At 40.7% G+C, this 19,510-nt stretch overlaps 1 protein-coding gene across 1 annotated transcript; it reads left to right on the plus strand.

Annotated features, from left to right (window-relative positions):
* The first annotated feature begins 18,192 nt into the window (after nucleotides 1-18,192).
* Nucleotides 18,193-19,275, plus strand: LOC129975563 (uncharacterized). Its single transcript, XM_056088626.1, has one exon. The coding sequence runs from the start codon at nucleotides 18,193-18,195 to the stop codon at nucleotides 19,273-19,275; it is 1,083 nt and encodes a 360-aa protein (XP_055944601.1).
* Nucleotides 19,276-19,510: the final 235 nt, after the last annotated feature.

The following is a 19,510-nucleotide window of genomic DNA, read 5'->3' on the forward strand; positions in this document are numbered from 1 at the left end:
TTGCCAACAGGCATACAAAAAACAGAAAAAGGCCTGGAGTATTTTTCGAAGATACCCCACCACACAAAATTTTATTTATTTTAAAAAGACCAGAGCAGAATCCAGAAAAATTCAACGACGCAGTCGAAGAATTTCTTGGCGAAACTTTGTCTCCAATATTACCTCTGAAATATCCAGCCGTTCTTTGTGGAATAAAGTAAAAAGAGCTTCAGGTGTTTCTCACACTAACACCGTTTCTATTTTAGTACATAAAGGAAATACAATTTCATCCTTAAAAGATATTGCAAATTGCATTGCTTCAACTTTCGCATATACTTCTAACAGCCAAAATTACCCTCCTCAAATTTTGAATTACAAAAGGAACGCAGAAAAACAAGCGTTAAATTTTAATTCTCGGACTACGTTGCCCTACAACTGCGATCTAACGTTTATGGAATTGCAATCATGTTTATCTAGTGTCCACAACTCTTCTCCAGGACCGGACAATATTAGCTACTCCATGATCAAACATTTAACAATCGAGTCTCAAAAAGCCTTATTACTTTTCTACAATCGTATCTGGCACGAACACTACTTTCCTACTATTTGGCAAAACGCAATAATAATTCCTTTGTTGAAACCAGGAAAACATCCTCAGAATCCATCAAATTATCGTCCCATTGCTTTAACCTGTTGCCTCTGTAAATTACTTGAGCAGATGATTAATCGTAGACTAATTTATTACCTGGAAAACAACAACATTCTTCTTCCATCTCAGAGTGGATTTCGGAGGGGTCGTAGCACCACCGATAATCTTCTGGCCCTTGAAACAGACATCCGCCTCACTTTTTTACAAAGAAAGCAATTAGTAGCCATATTTTTTGACATCGAAAAGGCATATGATCGAACCTGGCGATACGGGATTTTGAAAGATTCGCATGATCATGGACTAAGAGGAAACCTACCTATTTTTATAAGGAATTTTTTGAAACTCAGGAAATTTCAAGTTAAAGTGCAGTCCGAATTTTCAGACTTCTTCATCCAAGAGGAAGGTGTTCCTCAAGGCAGCGTTTTAAGTGTGACGCTTTTCATTTTAAAAATGAATAGTATTTTAAGACAACTATCGCCTACTGTGAAGGGCCATTTATACGTTGACGACCTCTACATTTCATGTACGGGGATAAATATGAATTTTATACAACGACAGCTGCAGATTGCAGTTAATGGTATAACACAATGGTGCAATAGTAATGGTTTTAATATTTCTACATCAAAAACTGCTGGTGTCCACTTTTGCCGTAAAAGAAATTTACACTCTAACCCAGAAATTAAATTAAATGAGGAAATCATTCCATTTTTGGATGAGATCCGGTTCTTGGGTATAATCTTGGACAAAAAGCTAACCTTTCTCCCTCATATAAAATTGTTAAGGAAAAAATGCGAAAAATCTTTGAATATCTTAAAAGTCTTATCATCTACAGCTTGGGGAGCGGATAGAGAATCCTTGATTAAAATTTATAAAGCCACGGTGCTCTCTCAATTGGATTACGGCAGCGAAATTTATGGGTCTGCCAGAAAAAGTGTTTTAAAAAAACTGGACCCTGTTCATCACACAGCACTCAGACTTTGTTCTGGAGCTTTTAGGACATCCCCTGTGAAAAGCCTTTATATTGAATGTTATGAACCTTCCCTTGATGTAAGAAGACGAATGCTGTCTTTGAATTATTATTTTAAAATTCAGTCAAACATGAATCATCCATTTTTTGATTTTAAACTTCGCCCTTTCTTAGTTAGACTGCAAGAGGCTAGAAAGTCGTCCGCACCAGTGTTTTTTACAAGAGTCCAAAACTTCCTTTCAGAAAACTTACTTAACCTACACGTTACTCCACAGCTGGTAATTGGCTTTCCACCTTGGAAAAATCTTAATATGCAATTTTTAAACCCATTCAACACTTTTAACAAATCTGGGACAACAGAAGTTATTTATCAGCAAATTTTCCGTGAACACAGACAGCAATACAAAGACTTTCTTCCCATTTATACTGATGGGTCAAAATCATCTAATAATGTCTCTTTTGCTGTTGTCTTACCAGATAGAGTCATTTCTTTTACACTTCATTCCTTTTGTTCAATTTTTACGGCAGAAAGAACTGCGGTTTTATATGCATTGGAAGAAATCTCTGAGAGACCGGGAAAAAAGTTTATTATTTATACCGACTCTCTAAGTGTGTTACAATCCCTAAAATCATTTTATCTTCATCGTCATAATCATCCTTTGGTTTTCCAAGTTATAGATATTTTTAACAAACTAACTTCTCGAGATTTTATTATTTTATTCTGTTGGGTACCCTCTCATGTAGGAATTCTGGGCAATGAGGAAGCAGACAAGGGTGCTAAATTGGCAAGTATTCCAGCAGTCACATCTATTCCTGTAAGCGATTTAAATAAGCACACTAAAAGGCTTCTTTATTCCAAATGGCAAGCTCAGTGGGATTTTGAAACTAACAATAAACTACATGCTATTAAACCTCATGTACAACCGTGGTCTTCATTACCCAATCGGAAAGCAGACACAGCATTAACCCGTTTACGTATTGGGCATACGAGATTCACCCATCGCCACTTGTTACTAGGTGAACAACCACCTCTATGTCCCCAGTGTGACTGTCAAATGTCTGTCCAACATATATTGTCAGAATGTCCAAATTTCAATGCTCAACGTTTGCACTTCTTTCAAAATACGAACACTCCATTACCCTTCTTACTTGGTAAGACACCACATGTTCAAATTTTTGCATTTTTGAAATCAATAGGTTTTTATCCACATATCTAAGTTTTCTCTATCTTTCTTAAAAATTTTCACATTGTTTTTATTCCTGAAATTTTATATTTTAAGCCAGAAAAACACAGTTTGGCGCAGCATAGCCAACATTATGGCTCTTGTGCCAATAAAATCAAGAAAATCAAGAAATCAAATCCAATCTATTGAATTTATTTAACAGAATTTGGATTGAGCAGAAGTATCCTTCTCAATGGTATGAAGCGATTGTGATTCCTATACTAAAACCAGATAAAGTTTCATCAAACCCTCTGAACTACAGGCCGATAGCCTTGACTAGCTGCTTGCGCAAAACCTTAGAGCGCATGGTCAATGGCCGCCTAGTATATGAGTTGGAGAAACAAGGCCTCATCCTTCCATTGCAGAGCGGTTTTCGTAGAGGACGATCAACATTTGATAATATGATTGTATGACGTAATGCTTTTGTTCAGAGGAATCACTTTGTGTCTGTTTTCTTCGATGTTGAAAAGGCATACGATCGAGCATGGCGCTATGGCATTCTCTCAACACTTTTTAATCTTGGTTTCAGAAGAAACATGCCCATATATTTAAAGAACTTTTTTCTCGCCGAATTTTTCGAGTTCGCATGGGAAATTTTTATTCTAGTCATTTTAATCAATCTGAGGGCGTTCCACAGGGCAGCATCATCAGTGTTACATTTTTTATCGTTCATTTTACCCCTCAGGGGCTCACCTTCTTTAGGTGAGTACGGGTGTCCCAATCCCGAGGTACCCAGGGATCTATACTCCCTTTATGTTTCCACTCCCCTACGCCTTCTGCTATCTGCCTAATTTTTTCCTTCCCTCGACGGCAAGCGAGGGAGCTCTCCATGAGAAGATGTCGCCGCTCTGTTTGCTTATTTCTTCTAATGTACAGCAAATACCCCCATGTGTATGCGGTGCGTGGCAACCCATTAGACGGGCGTTGCACTGTGGTGCCCGGTGTATCAATCGGCTGGTACCTAGCCACTTAAGTGGCTAGTCTGCTAGGGATCAAGTGAAGGAGTTACTCCTTGCGCTTGGTGTTAAGGGTGGTCACTGTTCCCGGGGGTAACTCCCAGCGTATAGGTCCCCTCAGGGGCTCACCTACTATAGGTGAGTCCGGGTGTCCCAATCCCGAGGTACCCAGGGATCTTTACTCCCTTCATACTTACTCTCCTCTACGCCTTCTGCTATTTGCTTGATCCTTCCATCCTTCGACGGCAAGCGAGGGAGCTCTCCATGAGAATCTGGCGCCGCTCTGTTTGCTTCTTTCTTCTCATGGACAGCCAAAAACCCCACGTGTTGACCATGTGTGGCAACCCATTAGACGGGTGCTGCACTGTTGGTCCCCAGTGTATCAATTCGGTCGGTAGCTAACCACCAGAGTGGTTAGTCTGCTAGGGATCAAGCGAAGGGGTCATCTTCTGGGGCTCTGCGTTAAGGGCGGTAGACGTTCCTGGAAGTGGCCCTTAGCGTATAGGTTCCGATTAGCATCAAGGTAAGCGCCGAGGCTGGGGATGCCTAGAGCCGGTGGCTGCCTTCCCTTGTTGGGCTCCGTGGTGGGCGGTGCCGTCGGGCCTGAATTTGTATCAATGTCGTATGGGCAAACGCAAAGCTGCTCCCTTCAGTGGGCAACAAAATGTTTCTACCTTTCCAACAGTACCTAATTTTCCAACCTTTTTCATTATCAAAAGATCATCTGCTACTACTGATACATTTCATTCTGTCTCTCCGTTTCTTGCTGAAAGATGTATAACTGGCAATATTGGTGAGGTTAAAAGTACTAAAAAACTTCGATCTGGCGATTTGCTGGTCGAACTACAATCTCGTAAACAATCTGTACAAATTATGAAATTAAAATCATTCGAAAATATACCAGTTGTTGTTTCTCCACATTCTTCACTGAATTCCTCCAAAGGTGTCATTTCCTGTGGGGAGCTATTCAATGAACCGATAGATGCAATAACTAAAGAGTTGAAAGGACAAGGGATTGGCCATGTACGGCGTATATCTATAGGGAGAGATGGCCAGCTCCTAAATACCAAACATCTGGTTCTTACTTTTAGTTTCAACAAATTACCCGAGTACATTCAGGCGGGGTACATGCGCCTGTTGGTTCGACCATATATACCGAATCCGCTTCGTTGTTTTAAGTGCCAACGGTTCGGACATTCAAGAACTTCTTGCCGAGGGACATTAACTTGCGCCCGCTGTGCAGAAGTAGGTCACGATAGTTCGGAATGCACATCTAGGGAGAAATGCTTTAATTGTCAAGGTACACATACTTCCTTTTCTCGAAACTGTCCAGCATGGCAGTTAGAAAAGGAAATAATTAGTACAAAAATTAAAAAACAAATTTCTTACTCCGAAGCTCGTAAACTTGTAAAATCACAAACTCCTGTATCTGGAACCAGCTACTCATCTATGATGAAAAAACCACCTGCAACTGATCGTATTCAAAACAAAAGAAACAATATACTTACTGATAATAGTCCCGAGTCCGCTATTGTAAAGTCATTGCCAGTAGATCTCAATAGTAAAAATGTTAACCAGCCAACTGGTCATGAACATGAAACGCTTCATGTTCCATCTAATGAAATGTCACAGGACCTGAATAAATTTAAAACTGTCACTTATAAGAAAAAAATATAAAAAAGATCACAAGCAAAATTCTGAAAATATATCATATTCTAAATTCTGGAAGACTTCACCTCGACAAGTTTCCCAACCTATGCCAGTCTCAAATTTGAGCTCTTCGATTAATTCTAAATCAGCAGATAAAATGGATGAAGCCAAGCCTGAGCTTGAATTCATGACCACAAATACCCCTCAGGGGCTCACCTACTATAGGTGAGTACGGGTGTCCCAATCCCGAGGTACCCAGGGATCTATACTCCCTTTCAGTTCGCTCTCCCCTACGCCTTCTGCCACATGGAAACATTCGGTTACACTCTGTATGCATCCTTTTCTGTTCTATCTGCTGAGTTGATGGCAATTTTTTATGCTCTACAGAAAGTTTCTCTCTGCTCCGAACGCAATTTTTGTATTTATACCGACAGCATGAGTTCCTTAGAAACACTTTCCCATTTTCACATTCGAATTCATCCAATTGCCTTGGAAATCTTGTGTCTTTTAAAGACACTTCAAAATAGAGGTTACGAAATATTATTCTGCTGGATTCCAGGTCATGTTGGTATAGCGGGAAATGAACTGGCGGACAATGCTGCAAAAACAGCCACCTTGTTCATGCAACGTGAAATACCTTCTTCCGACGCGAAGAATGTTTTCACAAAACATATTTATTCACTATGGGAAAAATCATGGAGCCAACAGACAAATAATAAATTACACTGTATAAAACCCTTTATTAAATCATGGCCTTGTCTCCCAGTGCGTGAGCTCGATGTCAAACTGACTCGACTCCGCATTGGTCACACTCGCTTAACGCATAAATATCTTTTTTTAGGCGATCGAGCTCCTTTTTGCTCCAAATGCCAAGTTATTTTAACAGTTATTCATATTTTAATAGAATGTCCTGATTTTAATTCTCACCGTTTACATTTTTTTAACTCCTTGTCACTGAACATGCGAACGCTATTGGGAGAAAATCCTCACGAAAACATTTTTAAATTCTTGAAAGCAATTGGTTTTTACCATTTTATCTGAATCTCCATATTTGCCTGACGCATCATTGAATTGATCCAGAGTTTTATCATTGAATTTTTGAACCTTTTTTTTTACTGACGGCTGTTTAGATTTTCATACTTTTGTTTCTTTTTGACCATATGCATGGCGCAGCATGGCCTTTTTAGGCTCTTGTGCCAATAAAATCTACAATCCAATCCAATCCAATCCTACGCCTTCTGCTTTCTGCTGTGTCTTTCCTTCCCTCGACGGCAGGCGAGGGAGCTCTCCATGAGAAGCTGTTGCCGCTCTGTTTGCTTCTTGCTTCTCATGGACAGTCAAAACCCCACGTGTTGGCCGTGCGTGGCAACCCAGTAGAAAGACGGGTGGTGCACTGTGGTCCCCTGTGCATCAATCGGCTGGTAGCTGGTCACCTTAGTGGCTAGTCTGCTAGGGATCAAGCGAAGGGGTTACTCCTTGGGCTTGGCGTTAAGGGTGGTCACTGTCCCCGGGGGAAACTCCGAGCGTATAGGTTCCGGCTAGCACTAAGGTAAGTGCCGAGGCTGGGAATGGCCAGAGCCGGTGGCTGCCTTCCCTTGTTGGGCTCCGTGGTGGGCGGTGCCGTCGGACCTGAAATCTTGTTCATGTCGTATGGGACCTCAAACCAAATCTCCCTTCAGTGGGCGTCGCAAAGTCACTATTCCAATTACAAATCTTCCACGTTTCGATCGCTTTTTTATAATTAAACGAATCTCAGATAAAAATGAAACATTTAATTCTGTGTCACCTTTTCTTGTGCAGAGAGCTATCACTGCAACAATTGGTGACGTCACTGGCATACGTAAATTGCGTTCTGGTGACTTGCTAGTCGAAGTCTCCACCAAAAAGCAAGCACAGCAGATAATGAAATTGAAAGCTTTGGCTAATATTCCAGTAATCGCTGCCTCTCATACATCTTTGAATTTTTCCAAGGGAGTAATCACATGCGGTGAACTGTTCAATGTTCCCCTTGAGGAGATCACTTCGGAATTGAAACCACAAGGAGTGACCCATGTACGCCAAATTACTATTCGGCGAAACGAACAACTCCTTCCCACTAAGCATTTTGTCCTCACCTTCCATAGTCCAAATATTCCAGAATTCATATATGCTGGTTATATTAAATTACCAGTCCGACAGTATATCCCAAACCCTGTGAGATGTTTCTAATGCCAGCGCTTTGGTCACTCAAAGATTAATTGCCGCGGGACTCTAACATGCGCCCGTTGTGCAGAAAAAGGCCACGATAGCCAGGAATGCTCCGCAGAAGAAAAATGTGTGAACTGCGGTGGCAAACATTCATCATTTTCTCGATCCTGCGAACGCTGGAAACTTGAAAGGCAAATAACCTCTGTTAAATTCAAAGAATCCATTTCCTATCCCGAAGCAAGAAAAAAAGTTTTATCTCAAACACCCAAACCTGGTGTGAGTTATGCTTCCGTCGTGAAAACTCACTTTTGTGTAAATTGTAATTGTACAAATTGTGTCAAATATAACACGCAGATTACTACCTTTGAAAAATCATCCGATTCTGAGATGGAAAATGTAACAAATAATGCACCTGAAACTGACAAACTTGTTCGGACAAAACAAAAATCAAATTCTGAAAAAGCTCTTAAGTTAAAGCTTTCAAAACGGGGACTCTCACCGAAAGAACTGAGATTAAATTTTAAAAAATTGACAAAACAAAATTCAGTCGCTCTCGGACTTGCGACTAAAGGTAAAGCCCACAAAGACTTATCGTCTGTATTTGGTGGCTTACCTAAAAGTCCTGATCGTCTGTCACTCCATCCATCTGATGAGGATGAAGAATTACGCATGAGTTGCGAAGCTTCGGCAACTCATCTACTTGCTCCTACCAATTCTCAAGCGAAATCTATTTCTTAATGGGTACTTTCCTTTCATGGAATTGTCGGGGTCTTCGGTCAAAATTGCATGACATTAAGAACGTCATTAACACATTTCATCCTGTTTGTGTAGGTCTTCAAGAAACATTCTTGAAACCTAATCATCCCTTTAAATTGCGCGGCTATAATTGTGTCCGTAAAGACACCGAATCTGAAACAGGTCATTCAGGGGGTGTCTGTATTCTAACATCAAACTTATACCCGAGTACACATCTAACTCTACACACTTCTCTACAGGCTGTGGCTGTACAGGTTCACATTCGAACTTTGGTCACAGTCTGTTGCGTTTATTTGCCGCCCCACGATGTTATTTGTCAGCAAGAGTTTGACAAGTTGGTGGATCAGCTTCCTACTCCTTTCATTTTATTAGGCGACTTTAACGGACATAGTATTTTGTGGGGTTCGGATAAGACTAACTCTCGCGGGCGACAGATTGAGCAGTTAATTTCTAACAACTGTCTCTGTCTGCTCAACAGCGAAGAAAAAACTTACTTTCACGAACCCACACGTAGCTTCCATACACTTGATCTGGCCATTTGTACACCTGAACTGTTACCATTCCTCACTTTATCAGTCAGTAATAATCTTTATGGCAGTGATCATTTCCCAGTTATTATCTCCCATGCTGATAGCGGCGGTGCGATTCCTTGTCCTCCGCGTTTCCTATTCCAGCGGGCAGACTGGACTGCTTTCTCCCAACTAGCAAATATCACCGAAGCCATGGTCAGTACTGCGGACATTACCGAAGCAGTACAATATGTTGTAGATACAATTTTACATGCTGCCGCAAGCGCTATTCCAAAAAGTTCTCCTCGGCTAAGAAAATTTCGTAGGCCGTGGTGGAATAGGGCTTGTTACGAAAGTCGAAAGAAAGAAAAAAAAATGTGGAACATTTTCAGGAGGTACCCAACAACAGAAAACCTTGTTGCTTTTAAACGTGCCAAAGCCATTGCCCGTTCTATTCGTCGTCGTAGTCAGAGGGAATCATGGATTCAGTTTATTTCTTCTATTACATCTTCAACTCCAAGTAAACAATTGTGGAAAAAAGTTAAAGCTGTTAATGGTATGTATAGTGAGTTTACATTTCCTATACTTTGTACAGGAAATACGAAATATACCGCCCCACTAGACATAACCAATGCTCTTGGGCATGCATTTGCGCAGGTTTCAGCATCCGATTCGTATAACCCTGCCTTTATGGCAGCTAAGAATTGTGCTGAACAAATTCATCTGCCTTTTAACATCCATAACAGTTTTCCTTATAATTCAGAGTTTAGAATGTATGAATTAAAAACGGCTCTATCTAAAGCACATGATACAAGTCCCGGGCCAGATGGAATCGCATATAATATGCTTCGTCACTTGAACACAGCTTCCCTTTCAAATCTGTTATTGTTATTCAACAGAATTTGGATGGAGCAAAAGTATCCTTCACAGTGGCAAGAGGCTATTGTGATTCCAATCTTAAAACCCAACAAAGACTCTTCAAATCCTCTGAACTACAGACCAATTGCCCTGACTAGTTGTTTATGTAAGAAATTCGAACGCATGGTGAATGACCGTCTTATCTTCGAAATAGAGAAACAAGGATGCATTCCCCTGTTGCAGAGTGGTTTCCGTCGAGGTAGGTCTACATCCGATAATCTCCTCTTGTTGGAAACCCAAATTCGTAATGCCTTTGTTCGGAGAAATCACCTTGTCTCTATATTCTTTGATATAGAGAAAGCTTACGATCGTGCTTGGCGATATGGCATACTCTCAACACTTTTTAATCTAGGCTTTAGAGGAAATTTACCTGTATTTTTAAAAAACTTTTTATCTTATCGCACTTTTAGAGTTCGTATGGGAAACTTTTATTCTAACTATTTTATTCAGGCTGAGGGTGTTCCTCAGGGAAGTGTCCTTAGTGTCACTCTCTTTATTATTCAAATTAGTCAAATTTTAAATCATTTGCCATCATCTGTTAACGGAAGTCTTTATGTTGACGATCTTCAAATTTCATGCGAAGGAAATGATATGCAACTTATAGAAAAGAAACTCCAAAATGCTGTCAACAAGCTTGTAGCTTGGTGTGATAAAAATGGACACACCATCTCGCCAGAGAAAAGTCGGTGCCTCCATTTTTGTAGGAAACGTAATATTCATCCCGATCCTATCATTCACATACGTAACATTGCTATTCCCATAGTGAGTGAAATAAGATTTTTGGGGGTTATATTCGATCGAAAACTCACTTTCCTTCCTCATATTTTGCATTTGAGAAAGAAGTGTGAACGATCTTTGAACATCTTGAAGGTCCTCTCCAGAACTTCTTGGGGAGCAGATCGAACCTCCTTACTACGAATTTACGAGGCAGTCATTCTTTCCCGTCTTGATTATGGGTGCATAGTGTATGGATCTGCACGCCCTAGTGTTTTGCACAGATTGGACACTATCCATCATTCTGCATTGAGAATCTGCTCCGGTGCCTTTCGAACATCCCCCATAGAAAGCTTGTATAACATCTGCCACCAACTACCCCTCTATTTAAGGCGTAAAAAAATTACCGCCTTATATTACTTCCGAACGCAGTCTCTTCCGAAGCACCCTATATCGGAATTAACCCTTCCAGCAAGTCTTAGGAGAATTTATGATGCTCGTTCCTCCTGCATTCCACCATTCAGTGTGAGAATAGAAACGCTTCTGCAGGACTCGGGCCTTAATAATTCCACAATTAATTCTATTAATCACTTCTATTTTCCACCATGGGATAAGCCAGAATTTTCCTTCTTGAAACCATTTTTGGGATTTGAAAAATCCACAACAGCATCTGTGGATTTTCAACAGTTGTTTTTCTATCATCGCTGTCAGTATTCATCTTTCATCCCTGTTTTTACAGATGGCTCGAAATCGGATGGGCATGTCGGTTGTGGCATTGTACTTCCATCTGATATACTGAGCTATCGCTTACATACCAGTTTTTCTATCTTTACTGCGGAACTGATAGCAATTTCCTGTGCACTTCAGGAAATTTCGATATCTACTAACCGAAGTTTCGTTATTTATACTGACAGTCTGAGTGCTTTGGAGACGCTCTCTCACCCCGACAATCAAATGCATCCTGTGGCCTTAGAAAGTTTGAACATTTTATGCCTTCTTCGAAATAAGGCATTTAATATTTTATTTTGTTGGGTACCGAGTCACTCGGGTATTTCGGGAAATGAAGCAGCAGACTGTGCTGCAAAAGCTGCTTCTTCATTTCTTTCACAAAATCTGCCATACAGTGATGCGAAGAAGTTCTTTATTCTTCATCTCTATTCCACTTGGCAGACAAACTGGAATGAACAGGTTCATAACAAATTACATACCATCAAACCTTTCACTGGATTATGGCCTGTACTCCCTGTACGGGGGTTGGATGTTAAATTGACCCGCCTCCGTATAGGACATACACGTTTTACTCATAAATATCTCATTTGTGGAGAGAGGAAACCCATGTGTCCTACATGCAGTACTGATTTTACTGTAAAACACATTCTTATTGAATGTCCAGATTTTAAATCACATCGTGAGTTATTTTTCCAATCATCGTCTCTAACTATGCAGGACTTGGTGGGTGAAAAACACCACCTAAAACTTTTTAATTTTTTAAAAGATATTCGCTTTTTTACGTGTATATGATAAATATTTATCTTGGATAAACTTAATCCTTTTTTCAATTGCGCTCTTTTTATTAACTTTGTAATTTTTTATCAGTTGTATCTTGTTTTCATATTTGAGGCATTTTCTTATATAGTTTCATTGAACTTGTGTTTTAATTTTTAAATACTACTCTTGTTGCTGGATATGATTTATTCTTAACAATATGTATGGCGCAGTTTAGCCAAGATTGGCTCTTGTGCCATTAAACCTCATAAACCCATAACCCATGATCAAACATTTAACAATCGAGTCTCAAAAAGCCTTATTACTTTTCTACAATCGTATCTGGCACGAACACTACTTTCCTACTATTTGGCAAAACGCAATAATAATTCCTTTGTTGAAACCAGGAAAACATCCTCAGAATCCATCAAACTATCGTCCCATTGCTTTAACCTGTTGCCTCTGTAAATTACTTGAGCGGATGATTAATCGTAGACTAATTTATTACATGGAAAACAACAACATTCTTCATCCATCTCAGAGTGGATTTCGGAGGGGTCGTAGCACCACCGATAATCTTCTGGCCCTTGAAACAGACATCCGCCTCACTTTTTTACAAAGAAAGCAATTAGTAGCCATATTTTTTGACATCGAAAAGGCATATGATCGGACCTGGCGATACGGGATTCTGAAAGATTCGCATGATCATGAACTAAGAGGAAACCTACCTATTTTTATAAGGAATTTTTTGAAACTCAGGAAATTTCAAGTTAAAGTGCAGTCCGAATTTTCAGACTTCTTCATCCAAGAGGAAGGTGTTCCTCAAGGCAGCGTTTTAAGTGTGACGCTTTTCATTTTAAAAATGAATAGTATTTTAAGACAACTATCGCCTACTGTGAAGGGCCATTTATACGTTGACGACCTCTACATTTCATGTACGGGGATAAATATGAATTTTATACAACGACAGCTGCAGATTGCAGTTAATGGTATAACACAATGGTGCAATAATAATGGTTTTAATATTTCTACATCAAAAACTGCTGGTGTCCACTTTTGCCGTAAAAGAAATTTACACTCTAACCCAGAAATTAAATTAAATGAGGAAATCATTCCATTTTTGGATGAGATCCGGTTCTTGGGTATAATCTTTGACAAAAAGCTAACCTTTCTCCCTCATATAAAATTGTTAAGGAAAAAATGCGAAAAATCTTTGAATATCTTAAAAGTCTTATCATCTACAGCTTGGGGAGCGGATAGAGAATCCTTGATTAAAATTTATAAAGCCACGGTGCTCTCTCAATTGGATTACGGCAGCGAAATTTATGGGTCTGCCAGAAAAAGTGTTTTAAAAAAAACTGGACCCTGTTCATCACACAGCACTCAGACTTTGTTCTGGAGCTTTTAGGACATCCCCTGTGAAAAGCCTTTATATTGAATGTTATGAACCTTCCCTTGATGTAAGAAGACGAATGCTGTCTTTGAATTATTATTTTAAAATTCAGTCAAACATGAATCATCCATTTTTTGATTTTAAACTTCGCCCTTTCTTAGTTAGACTGCAAGAGGCTAGAAAGTCGTCCGCACCAGTGTTTTTTACAAGAGTCCAAAACTTCCTTTCAGAAAACTTACTTAACCTACACGTTACTCCACAGCTGGTAATTGGCTTTCCACCTTGGAAAAATCTTAATATGCAATTTTTAAACCCATTCAACACTTTTAACAAATCTGGGACAACAGAAGTTATTTATCAGCAAATTTTCCGTGAACACAGACAGCAATACAAAGACTTTCTTCCCATTTATACTGATGGGTCAAAATCATCTAATAATGTCTCTTTTGCTGTTGTCTTACCAGATAGAGTCATTTCTTTTACACTTCATTCCTTTTGTTCAATTTTTACGGCAGAAATAACTGCGGTTTTATATGCATTGGAAGAAATCTCTGAGAGACCGGGAAAAAAGTTTATTATTTATACCGACTCTCTAAGTGTGTTACAATCCCTAAAATCATTTTATCTTCATCGTCATAATCATCCTTTGGTTTTCCAAGTTATAGATATTTTTAACAAACTGACTTCTCGAGATTTTATTATTTTATTCTGTTGGGTACCCTCTCATGTAGGAATTCTGGGCAATGAGGAAGCAGACAAGGGTGCTAAATTGGCAAGTATTCCAGCAGTCACATCTATTCCTGTAAGCGATTTAAATAAGCACACTAAAAGGCTTCTTTATTCCAAATGGCAAGCTCAGTGGGATTTTGAAACTAACAATAAACTACATGCTATTAAACCTCATGTACAACCGTGGTCTTCATTACCCAATCGGAAAGCAGACACAGTATTAACCTGTTTACGTATTGGGCATACGAGATTCACCCATCGCCACTTGTTACTAGGTGAACAACCACCTCTATGTCCCCAGTGTGACTGTCAAATGTCTGTCCAACATATATTGTCAGAATGTCCAAATTTCAATGCTCAACGTTTGCACTTCTTTCAAAATACGAACACTCCATTACCCTTCTTACTTGGTAAGACACCACATGTTCAAATTTTTGCATTTTTGAAATCAATAGGTTTTTATCCACATATCTAAGTTTTCTCTATCTTTCTTAAAAATTTTCACATTGTTTTTATTGCTGAAATTTTATATTTTAAGCCAGAAAAACACAGTTTGGCGCAGCATAGCCAACATTATGGCTCTTGTGCCAATAAAATCAAGAAAATCAAGAAATCAAATCCAATCTATTGAATTTATTTAACAGAATTTGGATTGAGCAGAAGTATCCTTCTCAATGGTATGAAGCGATTGTGATTCCTATACTAAAACCAGATAAAGTTTCATCAAACCCTCTGAACTACAGGCCGATAGCCTTGACTAGCTGGTTGCGCAAAACCTTAGAGCGCATGGTCAATGGCCGCCTAGTATATGAATTGGAGAAACAAGGCCTCATCCCTCCATTGCAGAGCGGTTTTCGTAGAGGACGATCAACATTTGATAATATGATTGTATGACGTAATGCTTTTGTTCAGAGGAATCACTTTGTGTCTGTTTTCTTCGATGTTGAAAAGGCATACGATCGAGCATGGTGCTATGGCATTCTCTCAACAATTTTTAATCTTGGTTTCAGAAGAAACATGCCCATATATTTAAAGAACTTTTTTCTCGCCGAATTTTTCGAGTTCGCATGGGAAATTTTTATTCTAGTCATTTTAATCAATCTGAGGGCGTTCCACAGGGCAGCATCATCAGTGTTACATTTTTTATCGTTCATTTTACCCCTCAGGGGCTCACCTTCTTTAGGTGAGTACGGGTGTCCCAATCCCGAGGTACCCAGGGATCTATACTCCCTTTATGTTTCCACTCCCCTACGCCTTCTGCTATCTGCCTAATTTTTTCCTTCCCTCGACGGCAAGCGAGGGAGCTCTCCATGAGAAGATGTCGCCGCTCTGTTTGCTTATTTCTTCTAATGTACAGCAAATACCCCCATGTGTATGCGGTGCGTGGCAACCCATTAGACGGGCGTTGCACTGTGGTGCCCGGTGTATCAATCGGCTGGTACCTAGCCACTTAAGTGGCTAGTCTGCTAGGGATCAAGTGAAGGAGTTACTCCTTGCGCTTGGTGTTAAGGGCGGTCACTGTTCCCGGGGGTAACTCCCAGCGTATAGGTCCCCTCAGGGGCTCACCTACTATAGGTGAGTCCGGGTGTCCCAATCCCGAGGTACCCAGGTATCTTTACTCCCTTCATACTTACTCTCCTCTACGCCTTCTGCTATTTGCTTGATCCTTCCATCCTTCGACGGCAAGCGAGGGAGCTCTCCATGAGAATCTGGCGCCGCTCTGTTTGCTTCTTTCTTCTCATGGACAGCCAAAAACCCCACGTGTTGACCGTGTGTGGCAACCCATTAGACGGGTGCTGCACTGTTGGTCCCCAGTGTATCAATTCGGTCGGTAGCTAACCACCAGAGTGGTTAGTCTGCTAGGGATCAAGCGAAGGGGTCATCTTCTGGGGCTCTGCGTTAAGGGCGGTAGACGTTCCTGGAAGTGGCCCTTAGCGTATAGGTTCCGATTAGCATCAAGGTAAGCGCCGAGGCTGGGGATGCCTAGAGCCGGTGGCTGCCTTCCCTTGTTGGGCTCCGTGGTGGGCGGTGCCGTCGGGCCTGAATTTGTATCAATGTCGTATGGGCAAACGCAAAGCTGCTCCCTTCAGTGGGCAACAAAATGTTTCTACCTTTCCAACAGTACCTAATTTTCCAACCTTTTTCATTATCAAAAGATCATCTGCTACTACTGATACATTTCATTCTGTCTCTCCGTTTCTTGCTGAAAGATGTATAACTGGCAATATTGGTGAGGTTAAAAGTACTAAAAAACTTCGATCTGGCGATTTGCTGGTCGAACTACAATCTCGTAAACAATCTGTACAAATTATGAAATTAAAATCATTCGAAAATATACCAGTTGTTGTTTCTCCACATTCTTCACTGAATTCCTCCAAAGGTGTCATTTCCTGTGGGGAGCTATTCAATGAACCAATAGATGCAATAACTAAAGAGTTGAAAGGACAAGGGATTGGCCATGTACGGCGTATATCTATAGGGAGAGATGGCCAGCTCCTAAATACCAAACATCTGGTTCTTACTTTTAGTTTCAACAAATTACCCGAGTACATTAAGGCGGGGTACATGCGCCTGTTGGTTCGACCATATATACCGAATCCGCTTCGTTGTTTTAAGTGCCAACGGTTCGGACATTCAAGAACTTCTTGCCGAGGGACATTAACTTGCGCCCGCTGTGCAGAAGTAGGTCACGATAGTTCGGAATGCACATCTAGGGAGAAATGCTTTAATTGTCAAGGTACACATACTTCCTTTTCTCGAAACTGTCCAGCATGGCAGTTAGAAAAGGAAATAATTAGTACAAAAATTAAAAAACAAATTTCTTACTCCGAAGCTCGTAAACTTGTAAAATCACAAACTCCTGTATCTGGAACCAGCTACTCATCTATGATGAAAAAACCACCTGCAACTGATCGTATTCAAAACAAAAGAAACAATATACTTACTGATAATAGTCCCGAGTCCGCTATTGTAAAGTCATTGCCAGTAGATCTCAATAGTAAAAATGTTAACCAGCCAACTGGTCATGAACATGAAACGCTTCATGTTCCATCTAATGAAATGTCACAGGACCTGAATAAATTTAAAACTGTCACTTATAAGAAAAAAATATAAAAAAGATCACAAGCAAAATTCTGAAAATATATCATATTCTAAATTCTGGAAGACTTCACCTCGACAAGTTTCCCAACCTATGCCAGTCTCAAATTTGAGCTCTTCGATTAATTCTAAATCAGCAGATAAAATGGATGAAGCCAAGCCTGAGCTTGAATTCATGACCACAAATACCCCTCAGGGGCTCACCTACTATAGGTGAGTACGGGTGTCCCAATCCCGAGGTACCCAGGGATCTATACTCCTTTTCAGTTTGCCCCCTCAGGGGCTCACCTATTATAGGTGAGTACGGGTGTCCCAATCCCGAGGTACCCAGGGATCTTTACTCCCTTTACGTTTCCACTCCCCTACGCCTTCTGCTATCTGCTGTGTTTTTCCTTCCCTCGACGGCAAGCGAGGGAGCTCTCCATGAGAAGCTGTCGCCGCTCTGTTTGCTTCTTGCTTCTCATGGACAGCCAAAACCCCACGTGTTGGCCGTGCGTGGCAACCCATTTGAAAGACGGGTGGTGTACTGTGGTCCCCTGTACATCAATCGGCTGGTCACTAGCCACCTAAGTGGTTGGTTTGCTAGGGATCAAGCGAAGGGGTTACTCCTTGGGCTTGGCGTTAAGGGTGGTCACTGTCCCCGGGGGTAACTCCGAGCGTATAGGTTTCGGCTAGCGCTAGGGTAAGCGCCGAGGCTGGGAATGGACAGAGCCGGTGGCTGCCTTCCCTTGTTGGGCTCCGTGGTGGGCGGTGCCGTCGGACCTGAAATTTTATCAATATCGCATGGGCTCCTCCCGGAAATCTCCCTTCAGTGGGCATCGCAAAATACCTAATCTTACTACCAACCTTCCACTTTTTGATCGTTATTTTATACTTAAACGAATCAGTGATAAAAACGAAAATTTTAATTCAGTATCACCTTTTCTAGTGCAGAAAGCAATCACTGCAACAATTGGCGAAGTGTCTGCAATACGGAAAATGCGTTCTGGTGACTTGCTGATCGAAGGTTCTACGAAAAAACAAGCACAGCAAGTAATAAAAATGAAAGCTATAGCTCACATCCCTGTAACCGCTGCCTCTCACACATCTCTAAATTTTTCCAAGGGTGTAATAACATGTGGTGAATTGTTCAATGTCCCCCTTGAAGAAATCATTGCGGAATTGAAACCCCAAGGAGTGACTCACGTACGCCAAATTTCCATTAGGCGGGATGAACAACTCCTTCCCACAAAGCATTATATCCTTACATTTCATAGACCAACAATCCCAGAATTCATATATGCTGGATACATTAAACTACCGGTCCGACAGTACATCCCAAACCCCTTGAGATGTTTTAAATGCCAGCGATTCGGCCATTCGAAGATTAATTGCCGTGGGACTCTAACATGCGCCCGCTGTGCAGGAAAAGACCACGATAGTGAACAGTGTAACGCCCCCGAAAAATGCGTGAACTGTGGAGGCTGTCATGCGTCGTTTTCTCGAGTCTGCGAACGCTGGAAAATTGAAAAACAAATAACCTCCATTAAATTTAAAGAATCTATTTCGTATCCTGAAGCAAGAAAAAAAGTATTAGCTCAAACACCCAAACCTGGTGTGAGTTATGCTTCCGTTGTAAAAACACCCTTCTGTGCAAACTGTCAATGCACAAACTGTGTGAAATATAACTCCCAAACTACAACTGTCAAAAACTCTTCCGACTCTGAGATTGAAAATTCACCATCCAGTGCACCAGAAACTAGCAAACCAGTCCGATCGAAATCGAAATCAAACTCCAATTCTCAAAGAGCACTAAAGCTAAAGCTGTCAAAACGGGGACTTTCACCAAAAGAACTAAGAACGAAGTTGAAAAAATCTGCAACACAAAATTCTGTCGCTTTGGGACTTGCGACACAAGGTAATGCTCATAAGGACTTAACGTCCATTTTTGGCAAACCTAAAAGTCCCGATTCCATTTCCCTTCATCCGTCTGACGAGGAGGATGAATTACAAATGAGTTGCGATGTTTCGCCAACTCTTGATAAGACTCGCACCAACATTCTCAATACTTCTGTTACTTAATGGGAACTTTCATTTCCTGGAACTGTCGTGGCCTTCGGTCCAAATTTGTTGGTATTAAGCAAATTATTAACCAGTTTCATCCTGCTTGTTTTGCTTTTCAGGAAACTTTCCTGAAGCACGACATCCCCATGAAAATCCGTGGATATAACTGTGCTCGTAAAGATGCTAATACTGGAAATAATCCTTCCGGTGGTGTTTGCATCTTAACCTCCAATCTTTACCCGAGCTCACATTT

This window comes from Argiope bruennichi, chromosome 7, assembly GCF_947563725.1.
Source record: "Argiope bruennichi chromosome 7, qqArgBrue1.1, whole genome shotgun sequence".
In the NCBI taxonomy this organism is placed as follows: Eukaryota; Metazoa; Arthropoda; class Arachnida; order Araneae; family Araneidae; genus Argiope; species Argiope bruennichi.

Excerpts from the sequence above, each read along its gene's own strand:
- LOC129975563 (XM_056088626.1), top strand. The coding sequence starts at position 18,193 with ATGCGTTCTGGTGACTTGCTGATCGAAGGTTCTACGAAAAAACAAGCA.